General features: G+C 46.9%; 3 protein-coding genes across 5 annotated transcripts in view; 1 reads left to right on the plus strand and 2 right to left on the minus strand.

The window, feature by feature from the left end:
• Positions 1-4,749, minus strand: part of ccdc181 (coiled-coil domain containing 181) — a 6,757-nt gene extending 2,008 nt beyond the window's left edge. The window contains exons 1-5 of one of the 3 annotated variants that reach the window (XR_004764628.1): positions 4,529-4,749; positions 3,125-3,252; positions 954-1,865; positions 465-611; positions 1-133 (exon numbers count right to left, since the gene is read on the minus strand). The exon at positions 1-133 is cut by the window's left edge and continues 537 nt beyond it. Coding sequence is in view for 2 of the 3 variants with exons in the window: in XM_035411861.1 (XP_035267752.1) it covers positions 1-133; positions 465-611; positions 954-1,865; positions 3,125-3,238 (1,306 nt within the window). In the remaining variant the exon portion in view is untranslated. The remainder of the gene's footprint in view (positions 134-464; positions 612-953; positions 1,866-3,124; positions 3,253-4,528) is intronic. The other 2 variants (XM_035411861.1, XM_035411862.1) reach the window with 2 other exon arrangements.
• Positions 4,750-5,856: 1,107 nt separating this feature from the next.
• LOC118224378 (60S ribosomal protein L24) lies at positions 5,857-8,841 on the minus strand. The gene is made up of 6 exons (XM_035411863.1): positions 8,779-8,841; positions 8,577-8,652; positions 7,640-7,750; positions 6,899-7,035; positions 6,417-6,480; positions 5,857-5,988 (listed from the first exon to the last, which is right to left on the minus strand). Exons 1-6 carry the CDS (start codon positions 8,781-8,783, stop codon positions 5,908-5,910), a joined length of 474 nt encoding a protein of 157 aa, XP_035267754.1. The 5' UTR covers positions 8,784-8,841; the 3' UTR covers positions 5,857-5,907.
• A 2,266-nt stretch (positions 8,842-11,107) lies between these two features.
• Positions 11,108-19,286, plus strand: LOC118222195 (NF-kappa-B inhibitor zeta-like). Its single transcript, XM_035407580.1, has 12 exons — positions 11,108-11,563; positions 11,810-11,940; positions 12,043-12,079; positions 12,453-12,553; positions 13,424-13,761; positions 14,217-14,322; positions 14,545-14,691; positions 15,858-15,921; positions 16,045-16,211; positions 16,323-16,433; positions 16,592-16,759; positions 18,003-19,286. The coding sequence occupies exons 1-12, from the start codon at positions 11,344-11,346 to the stop codon at positions 18,054-18,056; spliced, it is 1,644 nt and encodes a 547-aa protein (XP_035263471.1). The 5' UTR covers positions 11,108-11,343; the 3' UTR covers positions 18,057-19,286.
• Positions 19,287-19,579: the final 293 nt, after the last annotated feature.

The following is a 19,579-nucleotide window of genomic DNA, read 5'->3' on the forward strand; positions in this document are numbered from 1 at the left end:
CTTGACTGTGCAGGTAGTAGCATCTCTCCTCCTCCAGTCGTTTCAGTTCCTCCAGCCGTTTCTCCTGCTTCTGTTGCTGCTGTTTGCTCTTCAGCCAGAATTTAAAGGCCTCCTCAGGGTCACACATCTCCCTCTGCCGGCAAAGCCCCAAACGCACCAATAAGGGCAGAATACAGGGTCATGTGACATCCAGAGCACTCTATAATGTCATCTGAAATTCAGTGCAGTGCATGGGAAGATGTGAAACCCAAACACACCCCGCGACCTGTAGCTGGGCCTGGTTCTGTGTGTGTGTGTGTGTGTGTGTGTCCCCTGGGCCTGGCTCTGTGTATGCGTGTGTGTGTGTGTGTGTCCCCTGGGCCTGGCTCTGTGTGTGCGTGTGTGTGTGTGTTTGTGTGTGTGTCCTGGGCCTGGCTCTGTGTGTGTGTGTGTGTGTGTGTGTGTGTGTATCCCGGCTCACACACCTGGCCGTTTGTCTTCTCCATCTCCTGTGCCCGGAGCACCCGCCGCTCCGCCTGCAGCTGCTCCCTCTTCCTCTGCATCCAGGCCCGGAAGGCCAGCTCGTTCTCCTGCCGCTTCTGCGCCTCCTCCTCGCGCCGCCGCTCCTCCTCCTGGGGAGAGACCGGCACGTCCACACTGCTCTTTTTAACTATTTAAAACAAAAGGCCAAAGGAGGCGGACAGGTTGGCTGCCGTGGTAACCGCTGGCAAGGCTTGATCTCGTTTGCTTTGATGTGAGCGGGTCTGTTTAAGAACGCTGCAGACCGTGAGCTTCGCAAAGTCAGGAAACTGCTGACAGGGGAAATAAACAACAAAATACAAAAAAAAAATTTTCTGGGCGGGGCCAAATCCATTCGGACGAGCCGCCCAAATAAAGTCAATGTATGGGAGACACATCTTTAACTAAACTATCTAAATTAAAAATCAGAGAGAGACTGAGAGAGCGCGCCTCACCTCCCTGCACAGCCTCTCTCTCCTCTGCTGCTGTTTGAGCTGCAGGTGTTTCTGCTCAGGTGAGAGGGTGAAGGTGGCGTGTGCGGACGGGCTGCCGGCCGACTGCACCCTGCGTTTGGACCCCCTCCCTGCCCCGCGCTGGCCGCGGCCCGCCGAGTTCGGCCGGTTCCGGACGGGGGGCGGGGGCTTTGGGGCGTACGCCGGCCCGGTCGTCAGGGGAACGCCCGCGCCGTGTCTGGGTGAGGAGGCGGAGCCTCGGCCGCGGGGGGAGTGCGGGGCGTCGCCATAGGAACAGGGCAGGGGCGGGAGCAGCCCCCGGCTCTCCACCTCCCTCAGGCTCACCAAGTCAAACTTCCCGTCTTTCTCCACCAGAACCCGACCCTGCCTGCCGGCCCAGTCCCCTCCCTCCTCCTCCTCCTCCTTCTCCTCCTCCCCGCCCTCCTCCTCCTGCTGGGAGATCTGCAGCACTGACATCTTCCCAGCAACCTCCTGCTCCTCCTCCCGCTCCTCCTCCTGCTCCTCCTGCTGCTCCTCGCTGCTCCCCTGGGGGGCGCTGTCCTGCTCGTACTCCACTGGCGGCACCACCAGGTCCACCAGCGAGTCCTTGAACTGCAGCCGGCGTCGGCGGCTGTGGTCGGGGGCGGCCTGGGCCTTCAGCTCCTGGTTGGCCTGCTGGATCTTCTCCAGGATGTACTGCTTCTCCTCCTCTGACTCCTCCCCCTCTGCCAGGGGGAGGGGGAGGGGCTCAGCCGGAGGGGGCGGGGGTGTGGAAGGGGGCGGGGCCAGCGGGAGGGAATCGAAAGCACTGTCTCTGTCCGACTCGGCCGCGGTGTCGAGGGGTGATGGCCATCTCTCTTCCTCCTCCAGCTCTTTATCAATCTGGGCTTCGACATCCTCATCCTCAGGGTCCTGCTGAGGGAGAAACGCTATCAGGCTCAGGCGGAATGACCTGTATAATGGGCCCATCTGCAATGCTACTGCTTCCGTAGTACTGAATACAGGCCAGTGTGTGTGTGTGTGTGTGTGTCTGAGTGTGTGTGTGTGTGTGTGTGCGTGTGAGTGAGCGTGTGTGTGTGTGTGAGCGTGTATGTGTGTGTGTGAGTGTGTGTGTGTGTGTGTGTGTGTGTGTGTGTGGATGCGTGTGTGTGAGCGTGTGTGTGTGTGTGTGTGTGCGTGAGCGTGTATGTGTGTGTGTGTGTGTATGTGTGTGTGTGTGAGCGTGTATGTGTGTGTGTGAGTGTGTGTGTGTATGCGCGTTTGAGAAAGAGATAGAGACTTTTAAATCCCAATTTTATTAATCGTCTGTTCAAAACAAAATTCCTATAGCTTACTATTGCAGTCCCATGCAAAAAAACAGGAGATAAACAAGAAGGTAAACATAGAAAAAAAGTTCAAAAAACAGGAAAGAAAGAGAGCAAGAAGGTGTCTGTGTGTGAGTGTGAGTGTGTGTGTGTGTGTGCATGCATTACATTACATTACATTACATTATAGGCATTTAGCAGACGCTCTTATCCAGAGCGACTTACACAACTTTTTACATAGCACTTTACATTGTATCCATTTATACAGCTGGATATATACTGAAGCAACGCAGGTTAAGTACCTTGCTCAAGGGTACAACGGCAGTGTCCTTACCCGGGATTCGAACCTGCGACCTTTCGGTTACGAGCGCAGTTCCTTACCCACTGTGCCACACTCCGCATGCTATATGTGTGCTAGAAAATGAGAGGGTTTATGTGTGGGACAGTAAGAGGGTGCATTTGTGTTTTTTTTTGCATGATTAATAATGTCTTATCTCTGTGGTTCTCTTACACAGGGAATGCTGTAACAGAGAAAGTGCTGATGTGTGGAATGGATTTCACACCTGAGACACACTAATGAGCTGCTCACCTGGTCCTCACTAATAAACCAGCTCACCTGGGGCCTCATTTACTGAAGCTGGTGTAAACTTATTTTATAAACTTCAGCATCTGCTTGAGTCTATATGTGGAAGATTTAAAACCATGAAACTGAAAGAGGACGGAGCGTACTTTATTTTTCACACCCCTGTAATGTCCTTTTCCACATCACGTTAAAACGCGATGTCACAGAGTTTGGTGTGGAATTGATCGCATGCTGAGTTTATGCACAAATCTGACCAATGAGGCCTCTGCTCCTGAGCCAGTGCTCACCTGTCCGTCACTCCTCTCTTCCTCGCTGATGAGCCAATCCAGATCTTTCTCAAAGTCGTCCTCGTACTGCTCTCGACCTTCACCTTTGACCTTCTGCTCGGACGGCCCACTCATCCTCCCACCCGGGTCTGCAGAACCAGCCAACAAAGATGGTGACTAAATCTGCCAAGACTCCTGCACGAAAGCAGGGAGCCTGTGTAGAGACTCGGACGATCGAGACCGAGTCGGTAATGACTTGGCGTACAAACTTGGGCATTAAGAATATTTACTCAATCCCCAGACTGAGCAGTGACATGCTGTAAAACTAAAATGGTGACGAATGGTGGCAATTCTGGGTTTATGGAATAAAATAACTTTTTTTTACCCCTAGGGGGGAACGTCAGGATTATCTCGACACACCAGGATTCATACCTCTTTCATAGTACATGTACCTCCATCCAGCGCTTATATTGCACTTGTTATCTTGATGTTGTAGCTTGTTGTCATGCCACCTAGTTTGACTTAGATTTACTCTGACCTAGTCTATGCTTACTGTGTAAACTAGCCTTAATGTGTTCATGGCTATGAATAACTGTTACATAATCGGCATTGTATAGCGAATAACACTGCTGTGTGCACAGAAAATACTGCACTGCAACAGTCATTGCTAATGCAACAGCCAGAATTAACCGAGAAACTTCACGGCGTGATTTAAGCAGTGATATCGAGCAGGAACCGACCACAGCAGTCCGCTTAGCTAATCGCACAAGCCATACGGCCCCTCGGCCGTTAAACAGGCGCAGAGCAAAACCGTCTCGGGGCTGAGGATTATGATTCACATAATCTTCCCTACGGCTAAACGACATGGTACCTTTTATTCAAGATGACAGTACAAAACTCACATCATACACCTGCAAAAGACTGTGTAAGTAACCTCAAAAATAAAAATAACACAGGACAAACTCAAGGCTCGCATCCTACTTTGGTAAAAGTTTCTCGTTAATCTGTCACACTAGGATAAATAAATTTGCACAAACAATAACAATAACACTACAAGTACACAGAGGATAAATAATATGATTTATTTCTAGAAATTATCAACACTTAATTAAACGGTTTATACCGATTGGATACGGCCTGGACAGTGCTTCTCAGTAAAATGCCGTGTCAATTCAACTAGTTATCTGTTGAATTAACACAGTGTTAGAGTTTAATTAACACTGGACCCTTTCCTGTGTTGCTACATGGGTAACGATTCCAATCGCTATGGAGAGGGAGTCGTATTCGGTAGTGCTAGATAACTAGTTATCTAATGCTTTAGCCTGAATGACAGTAACAAGCATAGGACAGCACCGACTGCTGTTCAGATGCACTAGCCTACATAAAGTCGTGAAGCTGTAGACCTAAATAATGTAGGCTACTCACCGAGAGCTCTGGTTTTTCGCCTCCAAGCTTTTTAATCAGACAGCAATGTTGCCTATTTGCCGAAGGTTACATTTATCATGCTCAAATTGCCGTATATAAGAAAGCAACTAGGCAAATGTAGATTACGATCAAGACATAGGTATAATCTGTCCGAGACTCGTACACCCGACAGTCGGTAGGTTTTTTTCTGCTGTCGCCATGGAGATAAACAACAGGTGATAGCTGGCAACAGACCGCACGCAGGCGCAGAACGGACACGTTTTGACGGCGCGCAGTATTTTCAATTTTCCAGCAGACGCACATATGTAGCGCAGTCGTCCTTAGTTTACATTAATGAGTTAGGTCAATGCAGAATCTCAACAAAAACGTACAACAATTGCAAGTTACTGACGCATACAATGCACGGCCTGTCAGTCAAATTAAAACGTGCAAAATCTACGAAATCTAGGCCTGGCTCAAAGTACTGAGATCATAATGAGGCCACGTTACAAAACGCAATGTTGGCTCAAAGCACAAAAATTAAACAAGCTTTAATCCAAAGCAAAGCTACTCAATGTTTCCTAAATTATTTAAACTGCAACCCTGAACCATTTTACCATCTGAAGAGAATCCGATCATTCAACGTTTATACGTCACATCAAAGTGTCAAATAAGAAAAATACTCTATTAACAGCTTTAACAGCAGGCCTAGATTTTTGCAAGTTTTAATTGACTTATTGACAGTACTTTGTGAGTAACTTGGCATTTTTGCACGTTGAAAACTTGTTTGCCCACATATGTATTAAATATAGGCTATGTAAATACATACATATAAAGGATACTTAAATATATTTTAGTGTATTTGAAATGTCGGTTGTGTAGTTTATCCAGCATGTTAGTCACTGCGTTCATGTATTTGCGATTTGAGCACGGTGGTCAATATCAACAACCAACTACAAATGATTTTTAGGCGAGGCAGGTGAACTTGCTGCCAAGGGACTCCCTCTGCAGCACATCTTCCCTAACTTTCACAAACATACACAGGCTAACACCTCCCCCAAAAATATTCTGGTCTTGCGATGTGATTTTCATTCTAGGTACTGATCTGATTACTTTAATGAGTAATATTTTATATTTTTTCATTACACTGAATTTCAAAATAGAGCAATTTAATACAGCTCAATTTCCCAGTGAACGCATACACTAAATGAACCGTGGTCTCAACAAGTAACCTGTAGCAGTACCAGCGGTCCAACCTGAGACTACTTTCACTCTTTCTGGGGAAAAGCCAATCTTTTAACGCAGCGGCAAAAGCATTCACTCAAAGAGAAGAGCCCACCAAGCTGGAATATCTTTAGAACAGTGAACTTTATTTAACACCCGGCGCCCAGACAAAGAGTTTAGCGTTTTCCGCCAACGCGGGGTGCACTGGTCTTCATGGGCTTGGCGATCTTCTGCTTGGGTGCAGCCTTAGCTGGAGCCTAACAAATATAGAAAAAAAAGCAACATTCAAAGACAAAATCTTGTATTTTATACAACCTCATAATTCAAATTAAAACCATAGGCCACTTAAGAACGTAAACATTTTACATCAAAATGTATCAAAGTTTTAATTTTCTTTTCAAAGCTTTAACTTCTCTAAACCGGGGGTGGCTGCAGGTTTTTGCTTTAGCCCAGTACTACGACATCTGATTTTACTAATCAGGGTCTTGACAGAACACCATTAATTTGTTAACTAGTTGAATCAGGGGCCATAGTACTGGACTAAAACAGAAACCAGCATCCGCACTGACACTGGGACTTCTTGGATAAGATTTGACACCCCTGATCTAAACCTTTGCTTTAACTACAGCAGACAGGAAGTGCACAGGTGCTGAGAGGATGTATGGTCCCAGGTCATGTGACTCACCTTGGTGCTTGGGGCAGAGGGCTTCTTGGTCGCCTGCTTGGCTTTCTTGGCCTCCTTGGCAGCCCTGCATGAAGAATCAAGCAAAACCCTGAGCACAGAACTGAACACAGAACCCTGAGCACAGAACCCTGAGCACAGAACCCTGAGCACAGGACCGTGAGCACAGGACCCTGAGCACAAAACTGAGCACAGAACCCTGAGCACAGAACTGAAAATGGACTGTTTCTGTAGACACATCTTTCTCCTGTGCTTATTCACTCCCACAGCGATGCATGTTATCCAAACACTGCACTGTACAGGAGAAAACGCAGTCCGCTGCATGGGGTGTGTGTGTGTGTGTGTGTGTCAGAGCGTTACACGTTCTCTGCAGTGCCTGCTGTGCGTAGGCTGAGTGCATGTCTGTTCACACGTCACTGGGTGGCGATGCCCGGCACGTTTCCGAGGCGACGCGCGGCATGTTTCCGTGGTGACGTGGGGCTTACCGGATGGCCTGCTCGCGCTGGGCTTTGCGCACCTCCGGCTTCTGGTTCCTCTTGGCCAGGATCTCGGCCAGCGAGGCGCCGGTGATGGCTCTCTGGAACTTCACCGCACGACGCGTGCGCTTCTTCGTCACCTCTTCCTGTACGGACAGGAAGTCACAGCGGAGTCATACACAGTGGCGCGTTTAGCTCCAACACAACAAGACGGACAGCTCCCAGACAGAACCTCAAAAAAATACTCAGTGTGGGAGAAAAAAAAAAAAAAAAACCCACATCATGTAGTTTCCACTTATTAATGACCTTCAATAATGATTAATGATTAATTAATGAGCCTCAATAAGAACAGCACAAACACATCTAGTGTCTGGTCAGTGTTAAATGCTGAGTGCAAGTTCACTCAACACAAGCCAACTTAACACAGTCGTTCACACATCAGTGTTGATTACAGAGTTGATGTACTATACAGGTGGGTGCAGTGCTTTGTCCTTGAGCTGTGTCCAGCGTGAGGATGTGAACGAAGCGTATTTCTGACCACCGATGAGTTGCTGTCTGAAGCTAAATCAGCTCACTCTGGCCCAAACCTTATTTCTGGTCATGACATAAAAATCAGACTGAGCCCAAGGTCCCTCGAGGTGCGTTTGGGTTCAGGTAAGGTAGTCAGGCCATACTGTGCAAGTTATTGTTCAGCACTGTACGGGTCCGTGTTCAGGTTGTGCTGGGCACAGCGATGTTCAGGCTACTCACAGACTGGCCCTTCTTGTGCTTGCGTCTGTACAGCACGGTCCAGTTGATCTGTCGGGGGTTCCTCTTGGACAGGAAGGCAGACTCGCACTTAGCGTTCAGGAACTGGAAAACCTGGAAGAGAAGGAAGCAACAATATGATCGCTGTGTCTCCCAGCTAACAGTGTCTACAACACAACTCTGAGTCTAACGGCATCTATGATCCGAGTCTCTCTGTTAAGAGTCAACAACACAAGCCTGAGTCTCTCAAATTCGGTCAATGGTGTCAAGCAGCCTCCACAACGCACAGCTGTACAACAGCTTCTGTGACAGTTCCGCGTGGAAGAGTCCACAACACAACTCTGAAGAGTCCACAACACAACTCTGAGTCTTTCAACAACACGCCGGCAACATAGGCTCCTCGCTAACTGCAATGACAACAACAGCCTCTCTCTTTCGTAGCCTCTAAAACAAACAGCAGGGTCTCTGTTCCTCTTGAACAGCAGCTATCATTACAGCCGACTAAAACAAGCCGAGTTCTAAAACAAAATGACGTCACTCAGATAGGACTAGGCTACTGTGCTACTGTATGGACTGTACAATTATAGACCGGTCTAGATTTTACTTATTTTATAAACCCACTGAGACGTCTTACAAGCAGCAATTATAATTCAGACATGTCAGCTATCTGTCAAAAAGTAAGGGTATCCTAAATGCTGTTCGTTTTTAAACATCGCGCAGACATTTCAACTCCGCGTGTTTAAGCAACTGTAAATTGCGCTGTGAAGCTATAGGTTCCAATATCTGAGCTGAGCACCGGCCTTCAGCAACATTTTGTACGACTGATATCAAGGGATCCATCTGCTGTGTTAAAACACGGCTCGCGAATAATTCCTCTGCCACAGTTTGATCATTTTAACAGGGACAATACATTGAGAAAAAGAGTATCCACGGCCATTACCTTTCCGTCTACCCGGGCATACCGCCGGCCGTGGCCAGGGTAGATTTTATACCCGCTAAAACTGCACAGCTCAACCCTGTATCAGAAAGATAAGACACGATTACTTGTTTGACAATTCTGTAAAGTGACATGGATTGGTAACATGCTCTTGTTTAAACGATAAACGCTTAGATGGACATGGATGTTAGGAAATCACACTCACTTCATCGCGGCAGCTAAGATTAGGAAAAGGCAGAGAGGATTCTGGGTAGTCAATATGTACGTCAGCGTAATAATACTATTTCAAGAAAACGCAAAATGTTTCAACGAGACCAACTGATATGTTCTTTTTTAAATGAATACCAATGTTTAAACCATTAATGTGATAATTATAAATTTATATTTTATGTTTAATTTACACAGCCAATCTGAGAAACTGTTGGTTTCATGACGCGTTAAACAAGCAGGAAGTATGGTAGTCGATGACAGGAAGAAACAACGAAATTGACAGATCGCGGTATAGACCTTTCTGTTGGAAATTCGCTCGATATTAAAATTGAGTTAACTTTTTATTCGTACAACCAACTACTTGGAGTTTGCGTTCTGCATAGCACAAATGTATTCTATCCTTGCAAAACACACGATAAAGGGAACATTGAGAATACAACCAAAATATCAATTCCCCAAATAGAACACATAAAGCAAAAGTGTTTCGAACGTGACCAGACCGAAGAGTGAGTGCCTTCTGCCTTAATCTGTTGTATATTTGAAATGCAGTTGGCAACTAACACAGCATTTTTGAACACAATAAAGCAAAACAAAGTGAATGCAGTGGGTGCATGAAACTGAGGCTCACAACCAAGCATAGATTTCCAAACGGGCCTGAAAACCTGTAAGAAAAATGAACCTGCTTGTTAAAATTCAGGAATTACAATGGTGGTTGTGAAGAAAACCTGCATACAAGAGGTCCCCCGGACCAAGTTTGAAAAGGGCTGTGTTGGCCATTCGTATACTTGTAATGGTATATGCTTCCAGAAGATGGCAGTAGAACCCATAAGAAAATGTGTGCAAAAAAATTGTGCCAAACCCATTTAAATTCTGGGCATGAAAAATGTGACATTTTCTTCAGGATTTTGTATTTTTATTTTTTTATTTTTTGTAAGAGGGAGAGTACTAACAGTAGCCTAGTACTCAGTACAATGTGTCTCTTATTGGATTGCACATTCTTCCATTAAAAGCCATTTCTTTTAAAATCCAGAAAACAGATATTCAAAACTGCCAAATATGTCAATGCATCACAAAAGCACCTACACCTTTTTAAGGGTCTTCAAAAAGATGCCAGAACAGCATGAAGTGCAAAACATGAAACTCCTCATACAACACCAAAATGGCCACACAGTCTGGATTACTGTCTATTTCTGGGACCCCCCGTCCCCCCATAATTCTCCTCCTTCAGAAGCTCAGATCTTCATAGCCTCTCAATGGTGCTCCCACCAGACGAAGCAAAATACCATTCTAGTTATGATTTTACTAGGGGCCTTGTCTGGGGGAAACACCCACTCCACTTAAAACGGGAATGGTCAGGACCAAAATCTTACCCAGTACAATATGATAATGATGTTTATTTGGTGGGGAGGGGAGGCTTTGTTGTTTTCCCAAAGCTGGGGATCCCCCCCCACCCCCCTCCCCATGATCTATGCCCATGGTTGGTATATAATTTTTTTTAAAATACCTTCATGGGATTCTGTTTTTTTTTTTTTTTTTTTTTAATTAAAAAAAAAAAATTTTACTGAGCTTTTCGATTCTTTATACTGCCAGATGCTAATGTTATGTGGCCTTGATAAATTTCCCCTAAACGCAACGTAGCTAAGGTCATCACAGAGAAATAAAACGAAACAATGGGACTATTTGTACTGTTCACAACGAAAAGGAAGGAACGTGAAATGAAAGTACCACTGTAGATGGGAAATATAAGGGTGTACCTGTCACCGGCGTATTTAAACGTTAGATTCGTAGATAATGCTATTAATTTCTGCGAAGAAATATGACAACAGCCTATGACGTCCCCGTAAATTTTAATGGGACAGATTAGTGGGCTAGTTAGTATTATTTTATATATTATTTTTGTATTTAACTACATCACCAAATCGAACCAGTCAATTGAGATCAGACAAAGGTGTGGCTTGGTAGACAAAAATAGTTTCGAAAGTAATACTGTGTATTCTGTTGTTTTTACTGTGGGTTTTATGGTGTTTTATGTCTGGAGCACTGGACCAAACGAATTTCCCCGTGCGGGATAATAAAGTTGATCTGAATCTGAATATGTCTATAATGTAATGTGCCTCCAATAGTCAGGGTTACTCGCAAAAGCAGCCCTGACTGTTGAAAATAAAATGTAGTTGAAAAGCGAGGGCAAATGTTAATATGTAAAAATGCATAGTGTTACGAATAAACTGTTAGAATACGAAAAAATAAACGGTATGCCTATTAATGGGGAACACTTTGTCCACAATCCCGCGTGCGGAGGTTACAACATAGAATATGAATGGTATTTCCGACAAGAACGGTTTACTGGAATTTTGGAGGAACATCCTTGTCCGAACCGACCAATGGAGGCGCGGCAGCCACACACTTCTCTTTTCGTGTCAGCGTAGATCAACGGCCAGACCGCGATCAGCAGCATTGCGAATCACTTCGAGGAGAGAGGGCGTATCGAACGTGAAAGGGCGCTCATAAAATCACCTACGCATTTGTGACAAACGCGAGGAAGACGTCCAGTACAACAAACATGATCCTTGACAGGTGTGATGTTGCCGTGAACCGGGACTGTGAAATTATGACCAGTCCCCTCAATTTCCATTCTTTCTACTGCAATTCTTCCCCGGTGCACGAGCCCGCGTGCTTCAGCGAGAATCCACAACCCTGGTCCCCGAATTCCGACTCTGGAACTTCTTGGAACAGTGTGGCAAGCCCGACTCAAACCAGCAGCAATCCGAACAACATCAGCGGTAAGATACAAAAAATACAAATGTAGTATATTCTGTTTTATGATCAATAAAAATGGGTTAAGTTTAATATTTACGATTTGTACGAATTATTTTCGCCTATTATGTGGGAGTTAGATTATATGACGTATGAAGTAGCTATATGTACTCTTATTTCCCTTATACATTACTTATTTACAGACTGACTTGGTTAGATCTCAAAATGAAAACAAATGTATTTAATATTAAAGTGGTTTCTATCCTATACAGGTGAGTCTTGTGTGGGGAGCGCGAGGCACACGCGGTATTTGGGCGTGCGCGTGAAGAATCCGGTTAAGGAACTTATTTTACAGAAACGTTGTAGCCATGCGTCCTTGAGCCCCCGCAACGACAACAAACAGGTAAAAAAAATTTGCCCGCGTGGGAGAATTAGATCTTGTTTATCGAATTTATTTATTTTCTTTCTCTTTCTTTTTTATGGATTTGTCTTTCCGGTTGTTTAGGTTTTCGAGAACTTTGAAACGCGTGATCATTGTCCAGGTAATACACACTTTTTCTGCATAAAAGCAAATCCAATATAACATACTAATCACGAGTTGTAATTATTATAATTGCATATATCCACGTGAAAAAGAATGGAACAAAATAACTACAAATAAAAATGATTAATATATTAATATGACATATCTGTAGCCTACCCGAAGCAACCAGTTATAACTATTAATTTACCTAACATGAAATAACACATCTGCTCAATTGTGGGATAGCACATGATGATTTAAGGACACAACTGGTGTAAGATGAGCGTCATTGTTATTATTACAGTCATTTACAAGCTCAGTTATGTACATATTCATAATGAGGATAATATCAGTGAAAGTAATTTCCTTTTCTGTTGACATTCGTGGTCCAGCCCTGACTGCTGCTCTGCTTGGTGTAAAGCGGGCTGCTAACCACTTAGCCCCAGACCCTGTGTGCCCCAAGAGACCGGCCCCTCTGTACAGCAGCCTGCAGGTAACTGTCTGCCTCTCCAAGCTCAACACGACAGTCGCGCACGTTTAGGGACGTATTCCAGTTAGCATGTCTGGCGTGTGTGTGACATTAGCATGTGCATGATGTTAGCATGTCTCTGTGCTGTGTGTAATCTGTAGTGTTAGCATGTCTCTGTGCTGTGTGTAATCTGTAGTGTTAGCATGTCTCTGTGCTGTGTGTAATGTTAGCATGTCTCTGTGCTGTGTGTAATCTGTAATATTAGCGTATTAGCATGTCTCTGTGCTGTGTGTAATGTTAGCATGTCTCTGTGCTGTGTGTAATCTGTAGTGTTAGCATGTCTCTGTGCTGTGTGTAATATTAGCATGTCTCTGTGCTGTGTGTAATGTTCGTATGTCTCTGTGCTGTGTGTAATATTAGCGTATTAGCATGTCTCTGTGCTGTGTGTAATATTAGCGTATTAGCATGTCTCTGTGCTGTGTGTAATGTTAGCATGTCTCTGTGCTGTGTATAATGTTATCATGTCTCTGTGCTGTGTGTAATATTAGCGTATTATCATGTATCTGTGCTGTGTGTAATATTAGCATGTCTCTGTGCTGTGTGTAATGTTCGCATGTCTCTGTGCTGTGTGTAACGTTTGCATGTCTCTGTGCTGTGTGTAATATTAGAATATTAGCATGTCTCTGCTGTAATATTAGCATGTCTCTGTGCTGTGTGTAATGTTCGCATGTCTCTGTGCTGTGTGTAACGTTTGCTTGTCTCTGTGCTGTGTGTAACGTTTGCATGTCTCTGTGCTGTGTGTAATATTACCATGTCTCTGTGCTGTGTGTAACGTTTGCATGTCTCTGTGCTGTGTGTAATGTTCGCATGTCTCTGTGCCGTGTGTAATAATAGCACAGCCCTTGTTCACTGGCTGGTGGAGGCAGCACCATGAAGGGGGAGGGGCCAGACTGTGAAACCCGCCTGGAGATCGATGACATCATTCAGCAGATAAGGCACTGTGCCCCCGTTTCCCTAACAACGGTGCAGGTGCAGGGCTCCCTCTCGCAGACGGCGCCCCCGTGGCCCGACCTCCCACCCAAGGTCACGAACTGCACCCTCCCGCAGCCCCCGCAGCCCCTCCCCCCCGTGGGGGGCGTGTCCTTCTTCCAGTGGCAGGTGGAGCAGGAGGACGAGAGGCTGGCGGGACTCGACCCCAACCAGCTGGCGGTGCGGGACGAGGACGGGGACACGTGAGTTCACAAGCCGCCCTGTCGGTTTAGGCCACGCCCCGAACTCACTCACACACACTCACCCTACACACATACACACTCACACACGCACACTCACCCTACACACACACACACACACATACACACTCACACATGCACACTCACCCTACACACACTCACATACACACACACACACACACACACACTCACCCTACACACACTCACATACACACTCACACACGCACACTCACCCTACACACACTCACACACACACTCACATACACACATACACACTCACACACGCACACTCACCCTACACACACTCACATACACACATACACACTCACACACGCACACTCACCCTACACACACTCACACGCGCACACACACACACACACACACACACACACACTCACCCTACACACACACACGCCTTCTGCCTGCCTCATTATTGCCCTTGTGTTGTACGTTGCTAGGTTCCTGCATGTTGCCGTGGCGCAGGGGCGACGGGCTCTGTCCTATGTGCTTGCCAGGAAGATGGCCTCCCTGGGTCTGCTGGACCTGAAGGAGCACAATGGCCAGGTGAGAGCTGCCCTGCCGATAAAAACACCTGCCTCATAACCCCAAACACCTGCCTCATAACACCATACACCTGCCTCTAACCCCAAACACCTGCCTCATAACCCCAAACACCTGCCTCATAACCCCATACATCCTTACCTGCTTTAGGAAACCGTTCTGTCTGAGCCAGCCCTTGGATGCTGCTTGGATGTTTTTCTCAAGCACAAACTTGTTTTTACCCAGACTGCCCTGCAGGTGAGCATGGCGGCCAATCAGCACCTGATAGTGCAGGACCTGCTGAGCATGGGGGCGCAGATCAACACAATGGACCGCTGGGGGCGCTCTCCACTGCACGTGTGCGCCGAGAAGGGCCACGCCCAAACGCTGCAGGTGAGACCCGGGACCTGCCCACAGGCATGCTGCGATCATGTGACCTGCAGCGAGTCACACAGCGCTAGCATTATGTTAGCACTTCCTTTCCACCGTGAGCTCTTTATCAGTGCTTGACAGCCATGTGTGATTGCTATCAAACCGTTGAGATAACGGACAGGCGTTGGCTGTGTGAGCAAGACGAGCCGCTAGCCTATCAGGATGCAGTAATGAGGCGATTCTTTGTGCTCCGATCGTGAAAGCGGCCATTTCACAAAGTGAGCTCCTAAACGGAGGAGGTGATTTCAGGGCGAGGCTGCGCACATTAAAAGCGCACCGGCGCTTCATTTCCAGAAAGCACCAGGGGAGGGAAAACCCCCCCTTTCCGTTCAGGAAGCAGAACAGGCAGCCGGACCGGTTCTACCACTGCTACTGCGCCCCTCCTCTCTCAACCAAGCACAGCACAGCGCACCACACTGACCTATTAACCACACACAGCACAGCGCACCACACTGATCTATTAACCACACACAGCGCACCACACTGATCTATTAACCACACACAGCACACCACACTGATCTATTAACCACACACAGCGCACCACACTGATCTATTAACCACACACAGCACAGCGCACCACACTGACCTATTAACCACACACACCACAGCACACTGTCCTTCTAAACCACACACAGCACACTGTCCTTCTAAACCACACACAGCGCAACACACTGTCCTTCTTCCCTCACCATTATCAAAACACCAAATGAGGGAATATCTTTTGGAAGAATGGTGTACCATCCTTCCAGTAGAGTTCCAGTTCCACTTGTAAAATCTATGCCAAGGCACATTGAAGCTGTTCTGGCAGCTTGTGGTGGCCCAACACTTTATGTTGGTTTTTCCTTCACCCGTCTGCATATGTGCATGTTTCTGTATTAAAACACGCACATTTAAACTATACATTTAAGCATAGTTAGCAATTGTAGCGATCACATTAGTAATAGTCTCACAAGAGTCACAGAAGTACTTATAATGGTATCTATTAATGTATTGGTTATTAGTAAGTGGGGTAATATTGACACCCAATAATGCATTAGTTGTTTGAGAGTGGTGGTTTTTATGGTACTTGAATATTGTTACGTAAGAGAAAGTGTGTTTCTGTCTCTAACTCCTCTGTGTGTTTGTAGGCTGTCCACAAGACCCTGCAGAGCACCATACACCAACTCAACATGGAAGCCGTCAACTACGAGGGTGTGTATCTCCAGATTAGTGTGTGTGTTACTGTATCTGCGTGTGTGTGAGTCTCTGTGTGTGTCTGTGTGTATTAGGGTATATGTGTGTGACCTGTGCCCCCCCTCCCCTCCCTTCCCTTAGGCCTTACAGCACTGCATACCGCAGTGCTATCCCACAATGCCGTGTTGCAGGAGCTCGCTGTGGCCCCGCCCCATTCTGCTCAGACACAGGCCCTGTTGCAGAGGAGGAAAGCGCTGGGGGAGTGTGTGAGCACGCTCCTGCTCATGGGCGCCTCCTACAGGACCAAGGTGAGCCTGCGGGGGATTGTTATGGCACCAAGTACGTATTACGAAGTACACAAATACACTGCCCTGAACGTGAATCTCACTATGGAGGGATTGTTTCCTTGTTTCCCTTAGGACCATAAAAGCGGTCGCACCGCGCTGCACATGGCTGCAGAGGAAGCTAACGTGGAGCTCTTACGTCTCTTCTTGGACCAGCCCGATTCGCTGGCCGCTGTGAACGCCAAGGTAAGCCACCCTGGTCGCCATGACCCGTGATGCTCTCTGTGAAATTTGTTTTTAAAATGCTGTTCTGCCTTGGAATGTGCCCCAGGTGAGAACAGGAAAGGGCACTGCTGTTTTACCGCCCTGCATTAAACCCCCCTGCCCCCCCCCCCCCCCCACAGGCGTACAGCGGGAACACGGCCTTGCACCTGGTCAGCGCTCTGCAGGGGCGTGTCACGCAGGTGGACGCTGTGAAACTGCTCATGAGACGGGGGGCCGACCCCAGCATCAAGAACCTGGAGAACGAGCAGCCGGCACAGCTGGTGCCCGAGGGACCTGCCGGGGACCAGGTGAGTCTCGCCCTGCTCGGCCCATAACCTGCTCTACGCCCAACATTACCCAGACCCATGACCTGCTCTACGCCCAACATTACCCAGGTCCATGACCTGCTCTACGCCCAACATTACCCAGGCCCATGACCTGCTCTACGCCCAAAATTACCCAGGCCCATAACCTGCTCTACGCCCAACATTACCCAGGTCCATGACCTGCTCTACGCCAAACATTACCCAGGTCCATGACCTGCTCTATGCCCAACATTACCCAGGTCCATGACCTGCTCTATGCCCAACATTACCCAGGTCCATGACCTGCTCTACGCCCAAAATTACCCAGGCCCATAACCTGCTCTACGCCCAACATTACCCAGGTCCATGACCTGCTCTACGCCAAACATTACCCAGGTCCATGACCTGCTCTATGCCCAACATTACCCAGGTCCATGACCTGCTCTATGCCCAACATTACCCAGGTCCATGACCTGCTCTACGCCCAACATTACCCAGGTCCATGACCTGCTCTATGCCCAACATTACCCAGGTCCATGACCTGCTCTACACCCAACATTACCCAGGTCCATGACCTGCTCTACGCCCAACATTACCCAGGTCCATGACCTGCTCTACGCCCAACATTACCCAGGTCCATGACCTGCTCTACGCCCAACATTACCCAGGTCCATGACCTGCTCTACGCCCAACATTACCCAGGTCCATGACCTGCTCTACGCCCAACATTACCCAGGTCCATGACCTGCTCTACGCCCAACATTACCCAGGTCCATGACCTGCTCTACGCCCAACATTACCCAGGAGAAATGCTGGGAATGCGGGAAAGTGGCATGTCTCTTGTGTTTCTGTCGCTCACTCAGTGTAACTGTCTGTGACTCACATGCTATAGGTTTATATGACTCACTTGATGTAACTCTCTGTGACTCACTTTCTGTAACTCTATGACTCACTTGCTGTTACTCTGTTACTCACTTGATATAACTCTCTGTGACTCACTTGCGGTAACTCTGTTAGTCACTTGGTGTAACTGTGACTCACTTGATATAGCTCTCTGTGACTCACTTGCTGTAACTCTGTTACTCACTTGGTATAACTGTGACTCACTTAATGTAACTCTCTGTGACTCACTCGCTGTAACTCTCTGAGACTCATTCGGTGTAACTCTCTGTGACTCACTTGCTGTAACTCTCTGTGACTCACTTGCTGTAACTCTGTGACTCACTGGACTTGTCTGTGGCTGCAGGTGCGGCGGATCCTGAAGGGAAGAGGAGGGCCGGCCCGCTCCAGCCTGTTTTAAGACCCGTCCTTTTAGAACCACTGCCAGTTAGGCAGTCAGACATGTTGTAAATGCTTGTTTGCTGGTATAAAGCAAATGTCCGTTGTTTCTATGAAACAGAATATCAACGTTCACTACAGAGTAGTGGAACTTATGGGGGGGGGGGGGTTGCCAGGGTTATGTTAGGACATTATTTTCACATGATTCACTGATCGATACCTTTGGTTTAATGATTGTAAAATATTAACTCACTTCTGTAAAATAATTAACCGATGAGTTTTACTGCTACATTCACATTCAGCCTAGACTTTGACCATTGAGGCTTGTTTGAGCTGTGCTTCTGGAGCTGATTCAGCCACGGTCAGAGGTAATTGTACAGGTGGCTGTATCATATTTGGTAAAGCAGTTAATAGGTATTTGTGATGAGCATCTAGTAAGTATCAATATGAAAACTTAAGTTGTTTGCATGTGTTTAGACGTCTGTGGAACTCTGCAGAACAGGAACCGTGGAACTCTGTGCAAACATAGATTGTGGCGTCATTGTTGTTGGAAAGTTAATCCAGCTGTGACCTTGCCCTGCAGATAAAGACTTTTTCAGCCAATCACAGTGCAGTTTCCCCGCCAAACCCAGCTCACACTGCTTGTTGCTCGGAGCTGTCACAGCGTTCAGGTTTTTGATTAACCGCGGATGAGGAAGTAAAATGTGTTGTTCTGAAAAGGGTGGTTTGGAGAATGTATTGTGGGCACTGGTAAGGTTGGGGGAGGAGGTGCTGAAGAGCCATGTCTCTAACCTGTAGAAGCACTTCAGCTTCAAGGACAGGTATTAGGAAGGCATGTTATCACGAAGACCTTTCTCTTGTCATGATAGCACCAAGAAAGTACTAGAAGAAATTAATTTCATACTGTTTATATAATGTGTACTCATATTTTGCTCTTTAAGCTTCATTGCAGTTGTGAATTTGTTTGGATCTGTTTAGCTATAGCCATGTACAGTATGTCAGGTAAAGTGTGGGGAGAGTTTGTTTTGCTTGGGCAGTAGGAAGCAACATTGGCCTCGCTGAGAATGTGCTGCTCAGTGGAAACTCTGCAGACCGACGATTCTCTGCCCTCTCTAGATGGAGGTCGTAGCTATAAAGGCTGGGATTGGTTTTATCTTCACTTATAGCAGTTAATTGTATGATTATGATTTTGAAATGTGTGCTTACTTCTTGTGAAACAAAATTAAATAAATAAAACAAAGCTATGTGGGAAGTTGTGTGTGTTTCTCATGTCTGTTTCTGTTTATGGCTGTCTCCAGCTGTTTGGTTTACTCTGAAAAGGACTCACCGATTCACATGGCAGTTCTGTAAAGGTTGAGTCTCTCCTGTGCTGTGATTCTACAAACTGGGGTGTGACCCTACACACTGGGGTGTGACCCTATGCACACTGGGTGTGACCCAACCACACACACTGGGATGTGACCCTATGCACCAAGGCCGTAGCCATGGAGTCAACATTGGGGGGGACCAAATCGGTCGGGGGGTCGGGGGGTCTGGGGGTCCCGC

The sequence above is a fragment of the Anguilla anguilla genome, chromosome 3 (genome assembly GCF_013347855.1).
Source record: "Anguilla anguilla isolate fAngAng1 chromosome 3, fAngAng1.pri, whole genome shotgun sequence".
NCBI classification, from domain to species: domain Eukaryota; kingdom Metazoa; phylum Chordata; class Actinopteri; order Anguilliformes; family Anguillidae; genus Anguilla; species Anguilla anguilla.